At 44.0% G+C, this 17,063-nt stretch overlaps 1 protein-coding gene across 2 annotated transcripts; it reads left to right on the forward strand.

The window, feature by feature from the left end:
- Positions 1-1,212: 1,212 nt before the first annotated feature.
- Positions 1,213-12,505, forward strand: ARMT1 (acidic residue methyltransferase 1). 2 transcript variants are annotated; one of them, XM_042796202.1, is made up of 5 exons: positions 1,213-1,318; positions 2,262-2,367; positions 4,027-4,268; positions 5,723-5,888; positions 6,874-12,505. In XM_042796202.1, exons 1-5 carry the CDS (start codon positions 1,269-1,271, stop codon positions 7,636-7,638), a joined length of 1,329 nt encoding a protein of 442 aa, XP_042652136.1. In that variant the 5' UTR covers positions 1,213-1,268; the 3' UTR covers positions 7,639-12,505. The 2 variants fall into 2 exon arrangements, with proteins under 2 accessions (XP_042652136.1, XP_042652137.1); XM_042796203.1 differs by having other exon boundaries at positions 1,243-1,309.
- The last annotated feature ends 4,558 nt before the right edge of the window (positions 12,506-17,063 follow it).

Here is a 17,063-nt window from a genome sequence, read left to right on the forward strand (position 1 = left end):
TCTGTAGCAGCAGAGGCACCCAGCCAGGAAAGGCGGAATAGAGCAATCAATAAAGGGGGATAAAGAGCTACCGCGGCAAGGCAGCAGGCGCCATCCCTGAGCAGCAGAAGCAAATCTGCACTTTATTTTCCAACGCCTCTTTAATACACGACAGACTTCATTCACGCCCGTTGCCTTTCCAGCTGGGAGCTCAAGCTTACTGCGGTAGAGCCCGCGAGATGTAACGATAAACCGGGCCCACTCAGCCGCGGCCGGGCTGCCCTCAGGGCCGCTGCCCAGAGGGAACCAACGGCCGGTCTGCGCGAGGGCAGGGGAGAGGCCCCGCTGCCATTGGCCGCCTGCCGCGGTGGGCGGGAAGCAGGCCACCAGGGAGCCAATCGGGAGGAGGAGGCGCCCCGCCCCCGCCAGCCCCCGCGGCGCTCGGGCGGCTGACGGGCGCCCCTGGCGGGCGCCAGGCGCGCGCCCCACCGCTCCGCAACCCCGGGCCTTCCGCCGCAGCCGCGACACCATCGGGGAGAGGCCGGTGGCGGAGCGGCCGGCGGCACCCGAGTACTCGGTGGGGGGGGGCAGGGAGGGGAGCAGCCCAGCAACCTTTCTATGCCGCCTGCGGCAGCGGCAGGCCGGGCGCGGAGAACAGGATGGGGCAGGAAATCGGTCCCCCCCTCCCTCCCCAGGGCGAGGCAGGGCTCTTTCGCACCCCCGGGAACTGCCCCCGCCTTGCGCGGCCCTGCCCGCGGCGCCCTCCCACTGGCGGCAGGGTGGGGCAAGGCCGCACCCGGCGCGCTCACGTCCCCCGGCGGGCCCTGCGGCAAAGCCCAGACCGCGGGTTTCCGTGCCGCCGCCCCCGCGCCGCTCCGGGCGGGGGGAGCGCGGGGGATGTCCAGGCAGGGGCTACACAGCCCCCAGCCCCCTCAGCGCAAGCTCCCGTCGCAGCTCCGGCCGGCGGCGGGGAGCCGTGAAGGGCGGCAGCCGCCGCGCCACACCGTCCCTCCCCTCCCCGCGGCGCCCGCCCGCCGCCGCCGCCGCGCGCCAACACTGACCTGGGGGAGGGGGGGGAGGGGCGAGCCGCTCTCCGCCGCGCGAGCCGCGGCCCCGCCCACCGCCCGCCGAGCTCCGCCAGGGCGCGCGGGCCGCCAGGCCCCGCCCGCCCGTCCGTCGCCGTGCCGCGCGCCGCGGCGGGTGCGGCTGCCTCGCCAATAACGTCCGGCGGCCTCGCCCCACTTCCGGGGGGCGGCCCCCCGCTGGCGGGCGGGCGGGGGCGGAGCAAGATGGCGGCGGGAGCGGCGCTCCCCGTCTCCCTCTCGGGCAGGTTTAAGGGGTCCGTTCGCGGTCTGGCGCGCTCGTTACCGGCGGCGGGGTGGGGAATTAGGAGGGAGCTGAGGGAGCGGCAGCTCCCGGACTCCAGGACCCTCAGTCGGGGCTTCCGGGCTGGCGGCGGACGCCGGGTGGGGCCGGCGCTCGGCCTACTCGGGCGGCTGGGGGCGGTGCTGGGGAGGGGAAGGCCGGGCCCCGCTCGGCTCGGCTCGGGCGGCGGGTGGCGCTGTGGGCCCCGGGCTGCTGGCTCCGCGCCCCGCCGCAGGGGCGGGCGCCTCTCCGGGGCGGCCTCGCCTCGCCCCGGTTTGCGGTTGCGCCGGGCCGGGCCTCGGGAGGGGATAAGTTGCGTTTCTGTTTTTATCCCCCGGTTTCTTTGGGTTCGCCGTTCAGTAGCGAGTGACTTCGGTTCTGAGCCCCTGAGACCGGGGCTCCGACTGACGGGGTAGAAATCTTCGAATAAAAATCGTTCTTCTCAAGCTGTCTGTAGGGCTGGCCGCGTTTTGCTCATTGTCCTCGTATATAAACAGAGCTTGGGGGAAATGTGAATCGAGTATATAGTGGAGAGCAAGTAGTGTGGATTTTCTTGTTGATACAAGAAACAATTAAACTTTAAACAAATCTCTCTGCTTTTAATTTTAAGTTTCCTTGACTTTTACAGCTGGGTAACTGAACAGTTAGGGAATGCATTTTAGCCTAGGTTTAACTGTAATTTTCACTCTTTTGCAGGGCCTGCCACATAGCATTTTCTTCTCTGAAAAGACTGCCATTTATACTTTTCTTCAAAAGTAGACCTAAGAATCTGACCAGCTTGAGATTTTTTTTTTTATTGGTGTTCAGTGCTTTAAAGGCACATATACTTACTTTTAAGATCTTGCGTTTATTTAAAAAAATAGAAGGTACTTCGTCATTTCTTCTCAATAATAAAATTTTAATCCTCTCCTTTTTAGATCCTTTGCATATTTTACAATTAAAGACAGACTGCCCCAGATCCTCACAAGAGTTATTGATACTCTGCATCGACATAAAAATGAATTTTTTGAAGAACATGGTGAGGTAAGAATAAGGTGTCTTTTTGCCTGAATTTTTTTTTCCCCCTAACCCTTGAGACCGCATTCTCTGACTTAGTTTTGCTGGTTTCTTACTACAGCCATTACTTGTGATGGGTTGACCCTGTCTGGATGCCGGGTGCCCAGAGAAGCTGCTCTATCACTCCCCTGCTCAGCTGGATGGGGGAGAGAAAATATAATGAAAGGCTCGTGGGTCAGGGTAAGGACAGGGAGACATCACTCAGCAGTTACCATCATGGACAAAACAGACTCGACTTGGGGAAATTAGCTGAATTTATTGCCAGTCAAATCAGAATAGGGAAATGAGAAATAAAAACTAAATCTTAAAACACCTTTCCCCCACCCCTCTCTTCTTCCCAGGCTTAACTTTACTCCCAATTTTCTCTACCTCTTCCCTTCCCCACTGCCAGCAGCACAGTGGGATGGGAAATGGGGGTTGCGGTCAGTTCATGACATGCTGTCTCTGCTGCTCCTTCCTCCTTGAGAGGAGGACTCCTCACACTCTTCCCCTGCTTCAGTGTGGGGTCCCTCCTGTGGGAGGCAGTCCTCCATGAACATCTCCCACGAGTCCTTCCCACAGGCTGCTGCTTTTCAGAAACTGTTCTAGTGTGGGTCCCTCCCACGGGGTGCAGTCCCTCAAGAGCAGACTGCTCCAGTGTGGGTCCTACCCCGGGTCACAAGTCCTGCCAGCAAACCTGCTCCAGTCTGGGCTCTTCTCTCCACAAGTCCACAGGTCCTGCCAGGAGCCTGCTCCAGCACGGGCTTCCTCCAGGGTCACAGCCTCCTTCAGGGGCACCCACCTGCTCTGGCATGGACCTCCACGGGCTGCAGAGGCACAGCCTGCCCCACCATGGTCCTCACCACAGGCTGCAGGGGAGTCTGCTCTGGTGCCTGGAGCACCTCCTGCCCCTCCTTCACTGACCTGGGTGCCTACAGAGTTGTTGCTGTCACATATTCTCACTCCTCTCTTTGTCTGCAGCTGCTGTTGCACGGTAACTTTTTTCCTCTTCTTAAATATATTACCCCAGAGGCACTACTGCTGTCACTGGTTGGCTTGCCCTTGATCAGCTCTGGCTCCGTCTTGGAGCCAATGCCAGCTGGCTCCATCAGACATGGGGGAAGCTTCAAGCAGGTTCTCACAGAAGCCACCCCTGTAGCCCCTCTGCTACCAAAATCTTGCCATGCAAACCCAATGCACTTATCTGTCCTAATCTTTTTGTCTTTTTTTTTTTTTTCTTTGTCTCTTCCTTGTAGCCATTTTTCATTAATTTTGTAACTCACCTTTCTGTCTAACCTTTTTCTGATCTAGCCGTTCTGCAACGGCTTCACTTTCTCAGGTTTTCGTTTTGATGCAGTGTTTAATAGACTGTAGCATCTTCTGAATGTGGCAATGTTTCAGTACTCTCCCTCTAATAAGCAAAAAGTCCAATCTAAAAAGAAGTCCCATGCATGATTCATTTTAGGATGTTAGGTGTAAAATGAGCTTCATTCACCAAAACGAGTTTGGTTGAATCAAGCTCTGATTGGTCAGGGACTCTTATTTGGCCATTAAAACTTACCACTTATGTCTTTCATGAAAAATTGATCTGTTTCTCTGCAGGAATAAATGTTCAGAATATAAACTTTTGTTCTCCGCTTACTTCAGAAGGGTGTTGAAGCAGAGAAGAGAGCTATATCTTTCCTCTCCAAACTGCGGAATGAACTGCAAACAGACAAACCAGTGACCCCTTTAGAAGATGAGCTGCCTGATGTTGCACTGTGGAACCAGTACCTAGACTACCAACGAAATTTATCAAATGGAAATGGAGAACCGAGTTGGTTTCAGTCCCCGTGGTTATATGTAGAGTGTTATATGTATCGAAGAATTCATGCAGCATTAGCACAGAAGTAAGTGTTTACTGCCTTGGTATGTTACTCTGTAAAACATGATTTTTTCGCATTTTAGGAGAAAAGACAGCTGGGGTGTAAGTTAAAGGAAAATCTTAAGCTTTTACCATATTCCTTTTCCTGCATCTTGCACCTCAGATTTAAATACTTTTTCTTCTTCCATGCAGCTGAGTTGGAAGCTTATTAGATTTATGCATCAGTTTCTGTGACTTGATCTACACGGAAACCCTTAAGCTTGACAGTATAGCTTGACTTTCTTGCAGACTAATGCACATTGAGATATGAAAGATATTTAGCATTTCTAAAAGGTTTGTTAGTCTAGAATTACCTCTTAAGGCATATGTTAGCCTAAAAGATCTGTTGGGCAATCTAACTTGTTTTGCTGCTCGAAATCTGAAGTTATCATTTGAGAATAATTTTTTATAGCAGTAGGCTCAGCTTAAGCAGCCCGTTGTTCACTGTGCGCCAGCTTCTTAGTTACAGCAGTGTTTGCGCACCATGTGTTGCATCAAACTTTGGGAGCTGGTCCTGCTTAAAAATAACTTGGCAGGAAAAACTTGTTGTGCTTGTGTGGTGGAGAGGTGCCAGTACAATATAATGGGGTAGGAATGAGCAGTTTTAAGTTCCTGCTGCTGCCAAAAAAAATTGAAAGCTCCGTGCGTACTGGATTTGCCCATAGTGTTGCAGAGACGCAAATACAGTAATGGGATTCTGTTTCTACCAGTATATGGCGTACTTTGAGCTCTTATAGCAAAAACTTCAAATATGAGATGGATCTTCGCTTCAAAAACTGAGCAGATGCTTTTCATTAGTAAGCGTTAAGTTTCTTGATCTCCATTATTTAGCTGCTCTTATAGGCTTGGATGGAAGTTCAGTCATTTATCAAAAGGTGTGTATGCGAATGTGTCTTATAATAAATGAGTCTGTATTTTTTACCTATTACAAGAACTGAATTATTTTGTCACCTTTGTCATGTTAATTTTCTAAAGTCCTAGTTAAAAACTTTCAGAAGAATAATTTCGTATCTCTGTAAGAGACTTTGGTATGGGAAATACACTTCAGCACACACAAACACGCTTAAAGCAGGGCCAGCAATTTACTCCATTAGTTCACTTGTACGTTTTAATTCTCCACGTCTGAAGAAGAGTGCAAAATTGTTACTGTATGGGCAGTTCCCAGAGTTGCTGTGACTGAACTCTTGTTCACTTTCAGAATGTATTGCTAGAAATATAAAGATGTCTTGCATATTGTCTGCTTCAGCAAGATATGATATCAGGCTGTTACTGAGATGAGTGAAAATCTAATATGGCAAATTGGAAGTGGAAAATAACTGGGGCCCATAGTACGGCCTAAAAAAGCTGAGCTTTGAGCTTGCTTTTTCAGGTGTGCTTCATGTGCTGTCATGGAAATGTGGTAAGTGCATTAATACATATTTGTTCTTCTTCTGTTTTTAGTCCACCTATTGACAACTTTGATGTATTTAAGGAAGGAAAGACTCAAAATTTCTTTGAATCCCAAGAGGCGGTTATTACCTTATGCACTTACTTTCAGGAACTTCTTAAAAACATCAAAGATCTAGATGAAAAGCAACTTCAGGAGGAACTTTTTAAGCTATTGCAGGTAAGCTAGTAGTGTTTAACATAAGAATTTAAAATATCTCCCCTGTGTAACAAACAAAAACTCGAGGCTATAAAGAGTCTGATCTTCATATGGAAATTAAAATGTAGCTCTTGTTTGTAAAAATGAAATGAAATACTGACAGCCATATTGTATTGCTGCTACTCTGCAAATATTTCAATTTTGGTTACTTGTATTAAATGTGACATTTTCATTATACTGCTGGTTTTCTTGTGTATTTGAAAATCTAGCTTTTTCTCCCTTAAAACCAGTATCTCTAAAACATTTAAAGTCAATTTCCATATGTCCTTTTTGTTATTTAACTATAAAATTTTAAAACGGTTCATTTTATTGAAACTACAAATTTTTAGATTGCTTTGGAAAAAAGAAGTCAGAAGTCAGTCTGGGCCAGAAGTGGTTTAAAAGCTTCATAACTGCATTATTCTTGGAAAATAATGTCTTTGGATAGAATACAGAATATCATAGGATTACAAACAAGTCCATTAGCTGGCAACAGGGCACACAAAGTATTTGATTAATTTTTATAAAGACCCTAATTAGCATGTACTTAATATACAAGTTCTTACGTGGCTGCATGTAATAAAAACCCCCCACCTGCTTTTATTACAAAATTTTCTGTGTTCCCACTGATATTTTCTGGAATTACAGTATGGAGAATATTTGTGTTTTGAAGCTTTGTGATCAATGTATTTATGCTGATCTAAATCTTCCATCTTTGTCACTTCTGATGCATGTTACTGATGCCTCCATAAACACAGAACATTGTTTGGTTTCTTACACAGAATCTTATCTGTATTAAGATTTCTATACAAGAAGTTGAATTTTATTTAAAGCTTGGAGGAAAATGTGGAGTTTGTGTCTTCATGTCCCTAATTTAAAAACAAACAAACAATCTTTAATGCATGTGAAACTTAGAATGTAACCACAGTGGGACTTAGCAAATGTTTTTGTTTTTTCCTCCTTCTAGGTGTCACTGTGGGGCAATAAGTGCGACCTTTCTTTTTCAGCTGGTGAAGACAGCTCTCAGAAATCTAGTCCTTTACAGTCCCTGGAAAACATGGTACCTAACATCTTAGTGAATGATATGGAGAAACTTTGGTCACTGCTTGTAAACACCAAAAAAAGAAATACAAAAAAAAATGTTAGATTTGACATAATCCTGGATAATGCTGGATTTGAACTTGTAAGTGATCTTGTGTTGGCTGACTTCCTGTTATCATCAAAGCTAGCTGATGAAGTCCATTTTCATGGAAAAAGTATTCCATGGTATGTGTCAGATGTCACAAAGCATGATTTTAACTGGACTGTTAAACAACTACAGTCAGCTAATCATATGTGGATGTCTAGATGTGGGATAAACTGGGAGGGCAATTTGAAAAAGGGAGTTTGGGTTTACCATGATCACATGTTTTGGACTTTACCACATGACTTTTCCAGTATGGCAGAAGTTGCTCCTGACTTGTATGCTGATCTACAGAAGTCAGACTTGCTTCTTTTCAAAGGTGATCTAAACTATAGAAAATTAACAGGAGATAGAAAATGGGAATATACTGTTCCATTTCATCAAGCCTTAACCAAGTTTCATCCTGCACCCCTCTGTAGTTTGAGAACACTGAAATCTGACACTCAGGTTGGCCTAAAACCTGGCCAAGGTGAACAAATTCAGGCTTCTGAACCAGAATGGATGGTAAGTGGAAAATACGGGGTAGTTCAGCTTGATGCTGCTCTCTAGTTAAATGGTTCCTAACATTCTGAAAGAGACATTCAGTTGTGAGTTGTAACTGCTTTCTCTGTTCCATGCTTGGCTTCAGCAAAGATTCTTTTTTGTTTGCACTTTTTCCTCCCAAGTGGTTTATTGTTTTTGTTCCACAAAAGACTTTAATATTGTGCAAAAGTTTACAAACTGTCTTTGTATACATAAACCGATCTGCATTTCAATATAGTTTGTTTTCCTCATCTCCGATGTCAACAGATGTTTGAGATGAACATTTAGTTGTCCATAGTATTTTTTTTCTTCATCAGCGGGTATGAGAGTTTGTAGCTAACAAGTGAAAAATCTGCTTCAGAAACCATTTCCTCAATCCCATGTTAACGTGTATTTACTTACTTCAGGATAATATGTGCTCCGCATGCCATGCACTGCATGAAAGTTAATATTTTTGAGAATGCACAAATTAATTCCAGATAGATTCTTTGCAACCCATTGCAGGACTGTATTTAAAAACTGTTGACAATTGAGTTGACTTCTGCCAAGATCTTACTACGTAAATTGTTTTTCACTTGCTGCTTGTGCCCATGAACGAATAACTTTTGATGTTTTGAGTATAGTTCGCTGTACAGTAAGAGAAGAGTTCTTGGGTGATACCTTGTAAATATTAATTTAGAACTTGAAAGTTACATTTTAAACTTAAAGTACAAGTGGATGTTGCTAGCCAGTTCGCCTGTAGGAGAGGAGTTGTCCCATCTGGTAGGAAGATTACTGGGAGAAAGGACGATCTCATTTTAAGAACATGAAAGATGCGGTTTATGTAAGAACCTCTACCAAAAGGAAACACACACAAAAAAAACCCAAACCAACCAACCAACCCACCCAACCAGTTACATTAATTGGATTTTAGGTTTAACACAGATTTGAATTAAAGGTGGCCTGTCAGCAGTGTTTGTGGTTCAAGCACTGCTGCCTCTTTCCACTGTGATAATTCTCTTCATTTGTCAAACGTATTTGTATTTTTTAGGAAGGATGCCATAATTTTAATAGGGGAAACAGCCCCAGTTGCACTGAGAAGTATATGCTAGAGAAGGCTGCTGCTAATTGCCTAGGTTGCTGCTCATTTGAGTTAGATGCTTGTTTATTCTCTACTACCACGATCTCATATTACTCATAATTTTGGGGAAAATTTAGGGATATTTTGGTGGATATTCAGAGTGAAGTGAAATGAAGGTAGAAATTCATTATCCATTTATAAAGGAAAAATTAAAAATAGATTCTCTCGAGTCTTAAAGTACTTATATGGTTTGAAATAGGGCCTTTGATAGGGGACTGATGTGTAATGCCAGTGATAAACACAGCTTTATTAGAAAATGGTGACAGAATTACCCATAGAGTTTGACTGGGTTATGCTCTTGTCTAGAGCTGCTAAAATGAGGTGAACTTGCCCCTGGTAGCCAAGGTGGCTATGTTACAGAGAACAAAAGTAGACAGTAGAGAAATTTCCTTTTCCATTTTACATAGGTTTATACCGTGAAAAGGAGGGCACAGAAGTGGCATTACTGGAGTACGTTCTGGAAGTGGTGCTATGGCAAGGAAGTTAGAATGACTGTGTGGTAGAAAGTGGATTTAGAAAGACTTTTGCACTCACGGTTAACCTAGGGCAAGGGTAAGCATTGGCAGGCCTAAATAAATGACAGGGGAAGATGAGGCAGTATTTTGTACCTAATTCAGGCTTTGAAAATGAAGCTGGATTCCCCTTCTGGTCAGGGAAATCGCTGGCAAAGCATGTCCTCTGACGTGGAGAGAGTCAGCTGCCGCTTACTGTGTTCATACAATAAAGATCTATACAGTGGATAAATATGCTCCAACTGCTGATGACTTTCATTATTTGTGTTTGTGTTCTTACATCTGAAATTATATTAATATTTTGAAGTTGCACACTCAAGTATTCAAAAACTAAGATGCTAGGAATTTCAGGAGGCAATGTGATATTGTAGAGTTCTACTTTTGAGATCTGGGTTGTGTTCTCCTCTCCTTTGCATCTCTGGCTTAGTACTCCTGAAGGATGAATTTATGCTCATCCTTAGGCACCTGATTAAACTGTGTAACTTAGAAATCCAGTCAAGAGAGCTGAAGGTCTCTGACTGGAGAGAGCTCAGGGGTCTCCAGCTTTGGTGCTTTGATCAAATACATGAACAACATGATGAATCTGGGCACTGGAGCCTCAATTTCTCATCTGTGAAAATGCTGTTAACTTGTTTCAAATGCACTTTGAAGTAACAACTTTGGGTCAAGAACAGAGGGATGGAAGTCGTGGAATATGTGCAATGAAAACTTGCCGCCTTATTCAGAGACACAAAACGATTAGGGGAAGAATTCTGCTTTGTCTGTGGACAGATTGTTTGTAAGGCACTGACTTAATTTGCTGGAGAGGTTTAAATGTGTGTAATGGACAAGAAGAGAGTTTGGCCTCATTGTCAAGGCCACTCTTGCAGAATAGATTTGCCTCTTCCACAATCCTTACACATGCTGAGAAACTTGATTTCATTTTTCACTGGTCATTAATCTGTTTCTTGGTGCCCAGGTTGCTTTCAAGCTGTTACTTCTGGGAGCTCACAATACAGAGCAGTGAAAATTAATGTTTTTAAGTTATGATAAATAGAATCCTACAGAATGCTAAATCACTTAGATGCAGCAGTATTCACTCAGTATTATTGAATCATCTCATTGGAGATTGTTGCATTAATGTTTGTGAGGAAGTAGAGTGCTGAATTCATAAGTACCATAAAACTTGTAATTCATAGCATTCAAATGCTAATCTAAGACATGATGTCATGCTGGGAAAAACAAACAAAACAAAACAAAAGCAAAACCACAACATTATTTCTATTCTCCAGTTTAATAAGTGAGCACTTTTCATCTTTTGCCCTGCACAGAGAAATTTATATGGTATCATAGAGTGTGACTACATAGTTATGTGAGGAATGCACAGCTGTAACTTCCATATACTTAATTGCTTCACTTCTATAGCTGTAATTGCAAAGTGCTATCTATATACACAACTGAATATACAACTTACTTGGTTAGTATGTCAGTTTGTTAGTTGGTTATATTTTTGTAAAATTTGGATTGATTCTATGGAAAAATAAAAAAAAAAATGGTGCTGTAATGCCAGTGTTCTGTTCTCCCATGCCACAAAGAAGTAGTGAAGACAGATACTCTGATGAAGCACTGTGCTCTGCTGTTGGTTTAGCTACAGTTTAGTGGAAAATAGAAAATGCTTTTGTAGACACTCAGTGTTAATTACTTGTGTAATATAGTTTCATGGACTGGCAGCTTGTGACTACTGCATTTAGGTGGAATTTAATGTTACACAACATAAAACCTATAATAATAGAATATGCTATAATATAGCATATTTTTTTTCTTGAGTATTCAAGAAAGTTGCTTCTGTACATCTGTCTTACAACCAATTGCCCAAAATGCTTGTACAGCATAACTCAGAAGATGCTGATTCATTCACGCAAATTCTTGAGGTTTTAATTTTGTGTGCCATTTGGATGTTTATAGCTAAAACAAGGGCCTTTTCAGTAATTCTGAGGACCACAACAGACCAATGTCTTTTGACTTGTATTTTTTTATTCTACCTTTTGAGCAACTGTATTTGTAAATCAGTTTTTGATAGCGATGATTTTCATTTGTGATGAAACAAGAGGAAAAGTAATGTCACAGGCACAGTGAAAGCCAGTGCACACATCTGTCTGAATACTTGATAATTCATTAGATATGTGTAATAATTCCATATGTTTATAAGGATTCTTCAAATAAACTAATGTGGAAAATAAGTTGATTGTATGACTGGAAACTGTTGCAAGAATATTGAAATAAATGACATAATTTTGTGCGAAAGTCAAACATCATTATACTATTTCAGTGGCTGAGAAAGCCAACTGAAAATAATTCAGGTGTTGGTTCCTGAAGTTTTTTTTCTCTGAAACAGATTTTATACAAAAAACAGTAAAGCATATTTATTCAATGAGATTTTGAAACATACAGATGCAAGAGGTGGGTATCACAAAATGTTCCACTTCACCGAGACAGGGCAGTATTAGGGAAGTTTTTACTTTGTTACACTACCAACATTCTTGTTCAAATTTCAAAACATTAAAAAGCATTGAGGATCTTATAAAATGTATCCAGTAATTACTTACTAAGGTTGGGGCAGCTGATGGTGTCATTATCAGGATCACTTCCCAGACTGATAGATCTCAGCAAAAATGGAAGTGTCTTAGTGTGTTACACTTGCTGTAACTGTAATATTTCCAAATCACTTTGTTTTACACACCTTACTGATGCATAAACCCTAGCTATTATTGCTGAAATAGTTCCTTTGAAGTTCATAGAGTATTTGTATTCATGGTTAAACTACTTAACTACTTGTTCCATTCAAAGCATATTTATCTTATGTGCACTGTCAGACAGCATAGGAAGAATGTTCACTCTATTGCATGAAAGTTGTGTCTAAAATATAAATTCCAAATTTTGTACAAACTGTTTATTTTTTTTCATTAAACTGTTTGTTTACAAGCCTTCTGTTTATCCAAAGTTACAGAACAAAAGTTTGGGTTTATTTTTATTTAAAACAAAAACATAAGTTCAAAATCACCTAAGATTTATCTGAAGATTTTAAAATAAAAAAAAAGATTTAAAAATAAAACTGTGAAAATGTACTGGTTAAAATGGTCCTTTTATTTCTTTCCAATACAGCATGTGTTTTTTATTTACACTTCTTTTTGGGGTTTGGCTCATTTGGCTTTGTTTCCACTGGGAAAAAATATAAAATGTCATGTTACGATCATATAGAATGAATAAACATATTCAGTACTCATATGCTGCTTTTGTTTTATCACTTTTTCGGTAAGCTAAATAATTGTAGTCTTTCAATTTGCCTGTGAAGAAAAATGTTCATGCTTGTAGGAATTTCTTTTATCTTTCCTGGGATTGCACTTCTTCCAAGTCTTTGAAGTAAAAGATTGAGCTGAGAAGACTAAGGTAAATATATCAAGGTATATATTATGGTATTTTTTGTTTGCTTTCTTAATGTTAACCAATTGATTACTCTCATTCTGTGATGGTAAGGCTGATGCTTTCGAAGTGACTATAATTGATAAAGGGCCTGATCATACAGTTGCATCTTTCAATGTGTGGTTTACACCGAGTTTTGCCTGCAATTGTGTTGTTTTGCTCAGGGATTAATTTTAAAGGAGGACTTGGTTGTTACCAAACGTGGAGACAAACTCCCTGATGCTTAGGCAAACTGGATGATGGAGTAGCAGAAGGTATCCAGGCCTCCTACTGCATGTATGGAAATGTCTGTACAGAAACCCTGTGTATTCAGTGCAGCGCTGCTTCATGCTGGCACAAGGGCAGGAGTATCCCCGGACTCTCACTCCTGAACTTTAGGCACTTGCAGAGAAAGGCTTTCTGCCCCGTTAGCTATTAACGTACAGAATATGGTGCTGGGCTAATCACACAGAGCATCCTTGAAATACTGGAGCAAGGCTCAATCTTTCAAAATGCTTGTATATGCTAATGACGCAGCAGAAAAGGACCTGCAAACTGGTAAATCCGTGCTTGCCGTCAGCGGCTGAAGTGAAGCTGCACTTGAATGCCTTTGGGACCTGCTGGATATGCAGCTTTGAATCAGTGGTGTTGGATTTGGCCCTTGGAAGTTTTGCTGCTACTTTCCTGGATCCTGATGGAGCATTAGCAGGAGCTAGTTGCCCAGTGCAAATCAAGGAGTTTCCATACATACGTGGAAACCTTAGTTCCACATACAGAGCATTTCCAAAATAACTGCATGAATGGAGTTTAAACCTTCAAAGACTACCTCTGGTTTAAGTTCCCTAAACTGAAAATGACCTAATATGTCAGTAGCAGCTTTCAAAGAAGAAACTTCTGGATTTTCAAAGGCAATAATTTCTTATAAATGGTCTTTTTTTTTATTTTTATTTTTTTTTACCATATTTCTTTTTCAATACCTGCAAGTATCATTTAATGGAATTTATTGCCTTTCCATTACTGTGCACTTACTGCTGATGTCCTGAGCTGGAAAGCAGCTGTGCAGTGTTTTAATCTGTGTCCTGTCTCTCCTATGTCTCCACATGTAGATAGATAGAGATATGTACATTTGTCTGTGCACAAAGTATTTTAACCAAGTATTTGTTTACATGGACATTATCACAGAACAGTTTGGGTTGGAAGGGACCTTAAAGACCATCTAGTCCCAACCCCCCTGCCACGGGCAGGGCCCCCTTCCACCAGCCCAGGGTGCTCCCAGCCCCGTCCAGCCTGGCCTGGAACCCTTCCAGGGAGGGGGCAGCCACAGCTGCTCTGGGCACCCTGGGCCAGTGCCTCACCACCCTCACAGTCAAGAATTTCTTCCTTACATCCAATCTAAATCTACCCTCTTACAATTTAAAGCCATTACCCCTCTTCTTATCTCTATACTCCCTGATAAAGAGCCCCTCCCCATCTTTCCTGTAGGCCTTTGTAAGTACTGGAAGGCTGATGTAAGGTCTCCCTGGAGCCTTCAAGCTGAACAACCCCAACTCTCTCAGCCTGTCCTCATAAGGGAGACCTTGATCATCTTTGTGGCCTCTTCTGGACCTGCTCAAGCAGGTCCATGTCTTCCTTACGCTGGAGTCCCCAGAGCTGAACACAGGACTCCAGGTGGGGTCTCATGAGAGTGCAGTAGAGGGGGTGAATCACTTTCCTTAACCTGCTGGCCACACTTCTCTTGATGCAGCCCAGGATATAGTTGGCTTTCTGGGCTGCGAGCACACGTTGCTGGGTCACGTTGAGCTTCTTGTCAACCAACACACCCTAAGTCCTTCTCGGGGCTGCTCTCAATCCCAGCCTGTATTTGTGCTTGGGTTTCCCCCAGCCCATGTGCAGGACCTTGCACTTGGCCTTGTTGAACTTCATGAGGTTGGCACAGACCCACCTCTCAAGTCTGTCAAGGTCCCTCTGGATGGCATCCCTTCCCTCCAGCGTGTCAACCACGCCACACATCTTGGTGTCACTGGCAGACTTGCTGAGGGTGTGCTCTATCCCACTGTGCATGGTGATCCCAGCACTGGTTCCAGTATGGACCCCTGAGGATTATCACTGGTCTCCACTTGGACATTGAGTTGTTCAGCACAGCTCTTTGGGTGTGACCATCCAGCGTTTCTTATTCACTGAGTGGTCCATCTGTCAAATCTATGTCTCCAATTTAGAGACAAGGATGTCATGCAGGACAGTGTCAAATGCTTTGCACAAGTCCAGGTAGATGACATCAGTTGCTCTTCCCTTACCCACCAGCGCTGTAACCATGTTGTAGTAGGTCACCAAATCTGTCAGGCATGATTTGCCCTTAGTGAAGCCATGCTGGCTGTCACCAATCACCTCCTCATTTTTCATGAGCCCCAACATAGTTTTCAGGAGGATCCACTCCATGATCTTGCCAGGCACAGAGGTGAGACTGACTGCCCTGTAGTTCCCTGGGTCTTCCTTTTTTTCCCTTTTTAAAAATGTGGGTTATATTTCCCCTTTTCCAGTCAGCGGAGACTTTACCAGACTGCCATGACTTCTCAAATATGATGGAAAGTGGCTTAGCCACTTCATCCACCATTTCCTTCAGGACCCGCGAATGCATCTCATCAGGTCCCATGGACTTGTGCACCTTCAGGTTCCTGAGATGGTCTTGAACCTGATCTTCTCCTACAGTGGGCAGTTCTTCATTTTCCCATTCCCTGCCTTTGCCTTCTGCATCTTGGGCAGTGTGGCCGGAGCACCTGTTGGTGAAGACTGAGGCAAAAAAATCACTGAGTACCTCAGCCTTCCCTATATCCTGAGTAACCAGGTCTCCCCTTTCCTTCCAGAGAGAGTCCACATCTTCCCTAGTCTTCCTTTTATCACCCACATACCTATAGAAGCTTTCCTTTTGGCCCTTGATGTACCTGGCCAGATTTAATTCTATCAAGGCTTTAGCTTTCCTAACCTGATCCCTGACTGCTCGGACAGTTTCTCTCTATCCCTCTCAGGCTATCTGTCCTTGCTTACACCCTCTGTAGTCTTCCTTTCTGTGTTTGAGTTTGTTCATGAGCTCCTTGTTCATCCACACAGGCCTCCTGGCATTTTTAACTGACTTCCTCTTTGTTGGGATGCATTGCTCCTGAGGTTGGAGGAGGTGAACCTTGAATATTAACCAGCTTTCTTGAGCCTCTTTTTCTTCCAGGGCTTTATCCCATGATACTCTAGCAAGCAGATCCCTGATGCAGACAAAGTCCGCTCTCCTGAGGTCCAAGGTAGCGAGCTTGCTGTGCGCCCTCCTCACTGCCCTGAGGATCTCGAACTTCACCATTTCATGGTCACTGCAACCAAGGCTGCCCTTGAGCTTCACACTCCCCACTAGCCCCTCCTTGTTGGTGAGAACAAGGTCCAGCATAGCACCTCTCCTCGTTGGCTCCTCTATCACTTGGAGAAGGAAGTTACCATCAATGCATTCCAGGAGCCTACTGGATTGCTTATGTCCTGCTGTGTTGTCCCTCCAACAGATATTGGGGTGGTTGAAGTCCCCCATGAGGATCAGGGCTTGTAAATGTGAGGCTGCTCCTATCTGTCTTTACAGGGCCTCATCTACTCGGTCTTCCTGGTAGGGTGGCCTGTAGCAGACCCCCACTGTAACATCTCCTGTTCCTGCCTTCCCTTTAATCCTGACCCGTAAGCTCTCGGCTGGCTCCTCATCCATCCCCAGCAGAGCTCCATGCACTCCACCTGGTCACTGACACAGAGGACCATGCCCCCTCCTCGTCTCCCCTGCCTGTCCTTCCTAAGAGCCTGTCTCCTTCCATTCCAACACTTCAGTCGCAGGAACCATCCCACCACATCTCTGTGATGCCAGTAAGATTGTGGCCCTGCAGGTGGGTGCACGTCTCTAACTCCTCTTGTTTATTCCCCATGCTATGTGCGTTTGCATAGAGGCGTTTCAGTTGGGCTCCTGATGAAGCTGAATACCTTGGTACTCCTCTTGTTTCTCCCTCATTAAAACATAGCTTGTATGTTGGATATAATTCTTGAATTTGCAAGTAAAATATCTGACTGTAATTTCCAAAACTTCAGAATATCTTATTTGGAAAGTGTAAGTGCAGTGTTTGTTACACCATGAAGCTTTGCATTTTCATTATTGCTGTTTGCTTTTTGTTTTCAGTCTATGGTTATTCTGCTCTTACATGATAAGGAGGCATCTAGTAATGCTGTAATAAAAATGTTTGGTTACTGTTTTGTCATCTGAAGACATTTAATAACTGCTCATCGGGAGGCTAAATTGTTTTATTGCCACACATGAGATCTTCAGGAAAACCTCTCCAGAAGTTATTTCTTTTTCACTGACGGTTCTGGGA

This window comes from Tyto alba, unplaced genomic scaffold (genome assembly GCF_018691265.1).
Source record: "Tyto alba isolate M040663 unplaced genomic scaffold, T.alba_DEE_v4.0 Super-Scaffold_22, whole genome shotgun sequence".
Taxonomy (NCBI): Eukaryota; Metazoa; Chordata; class Aves; order Strigiformes; family Tytonidae; genus Tyto; species Tyto alba.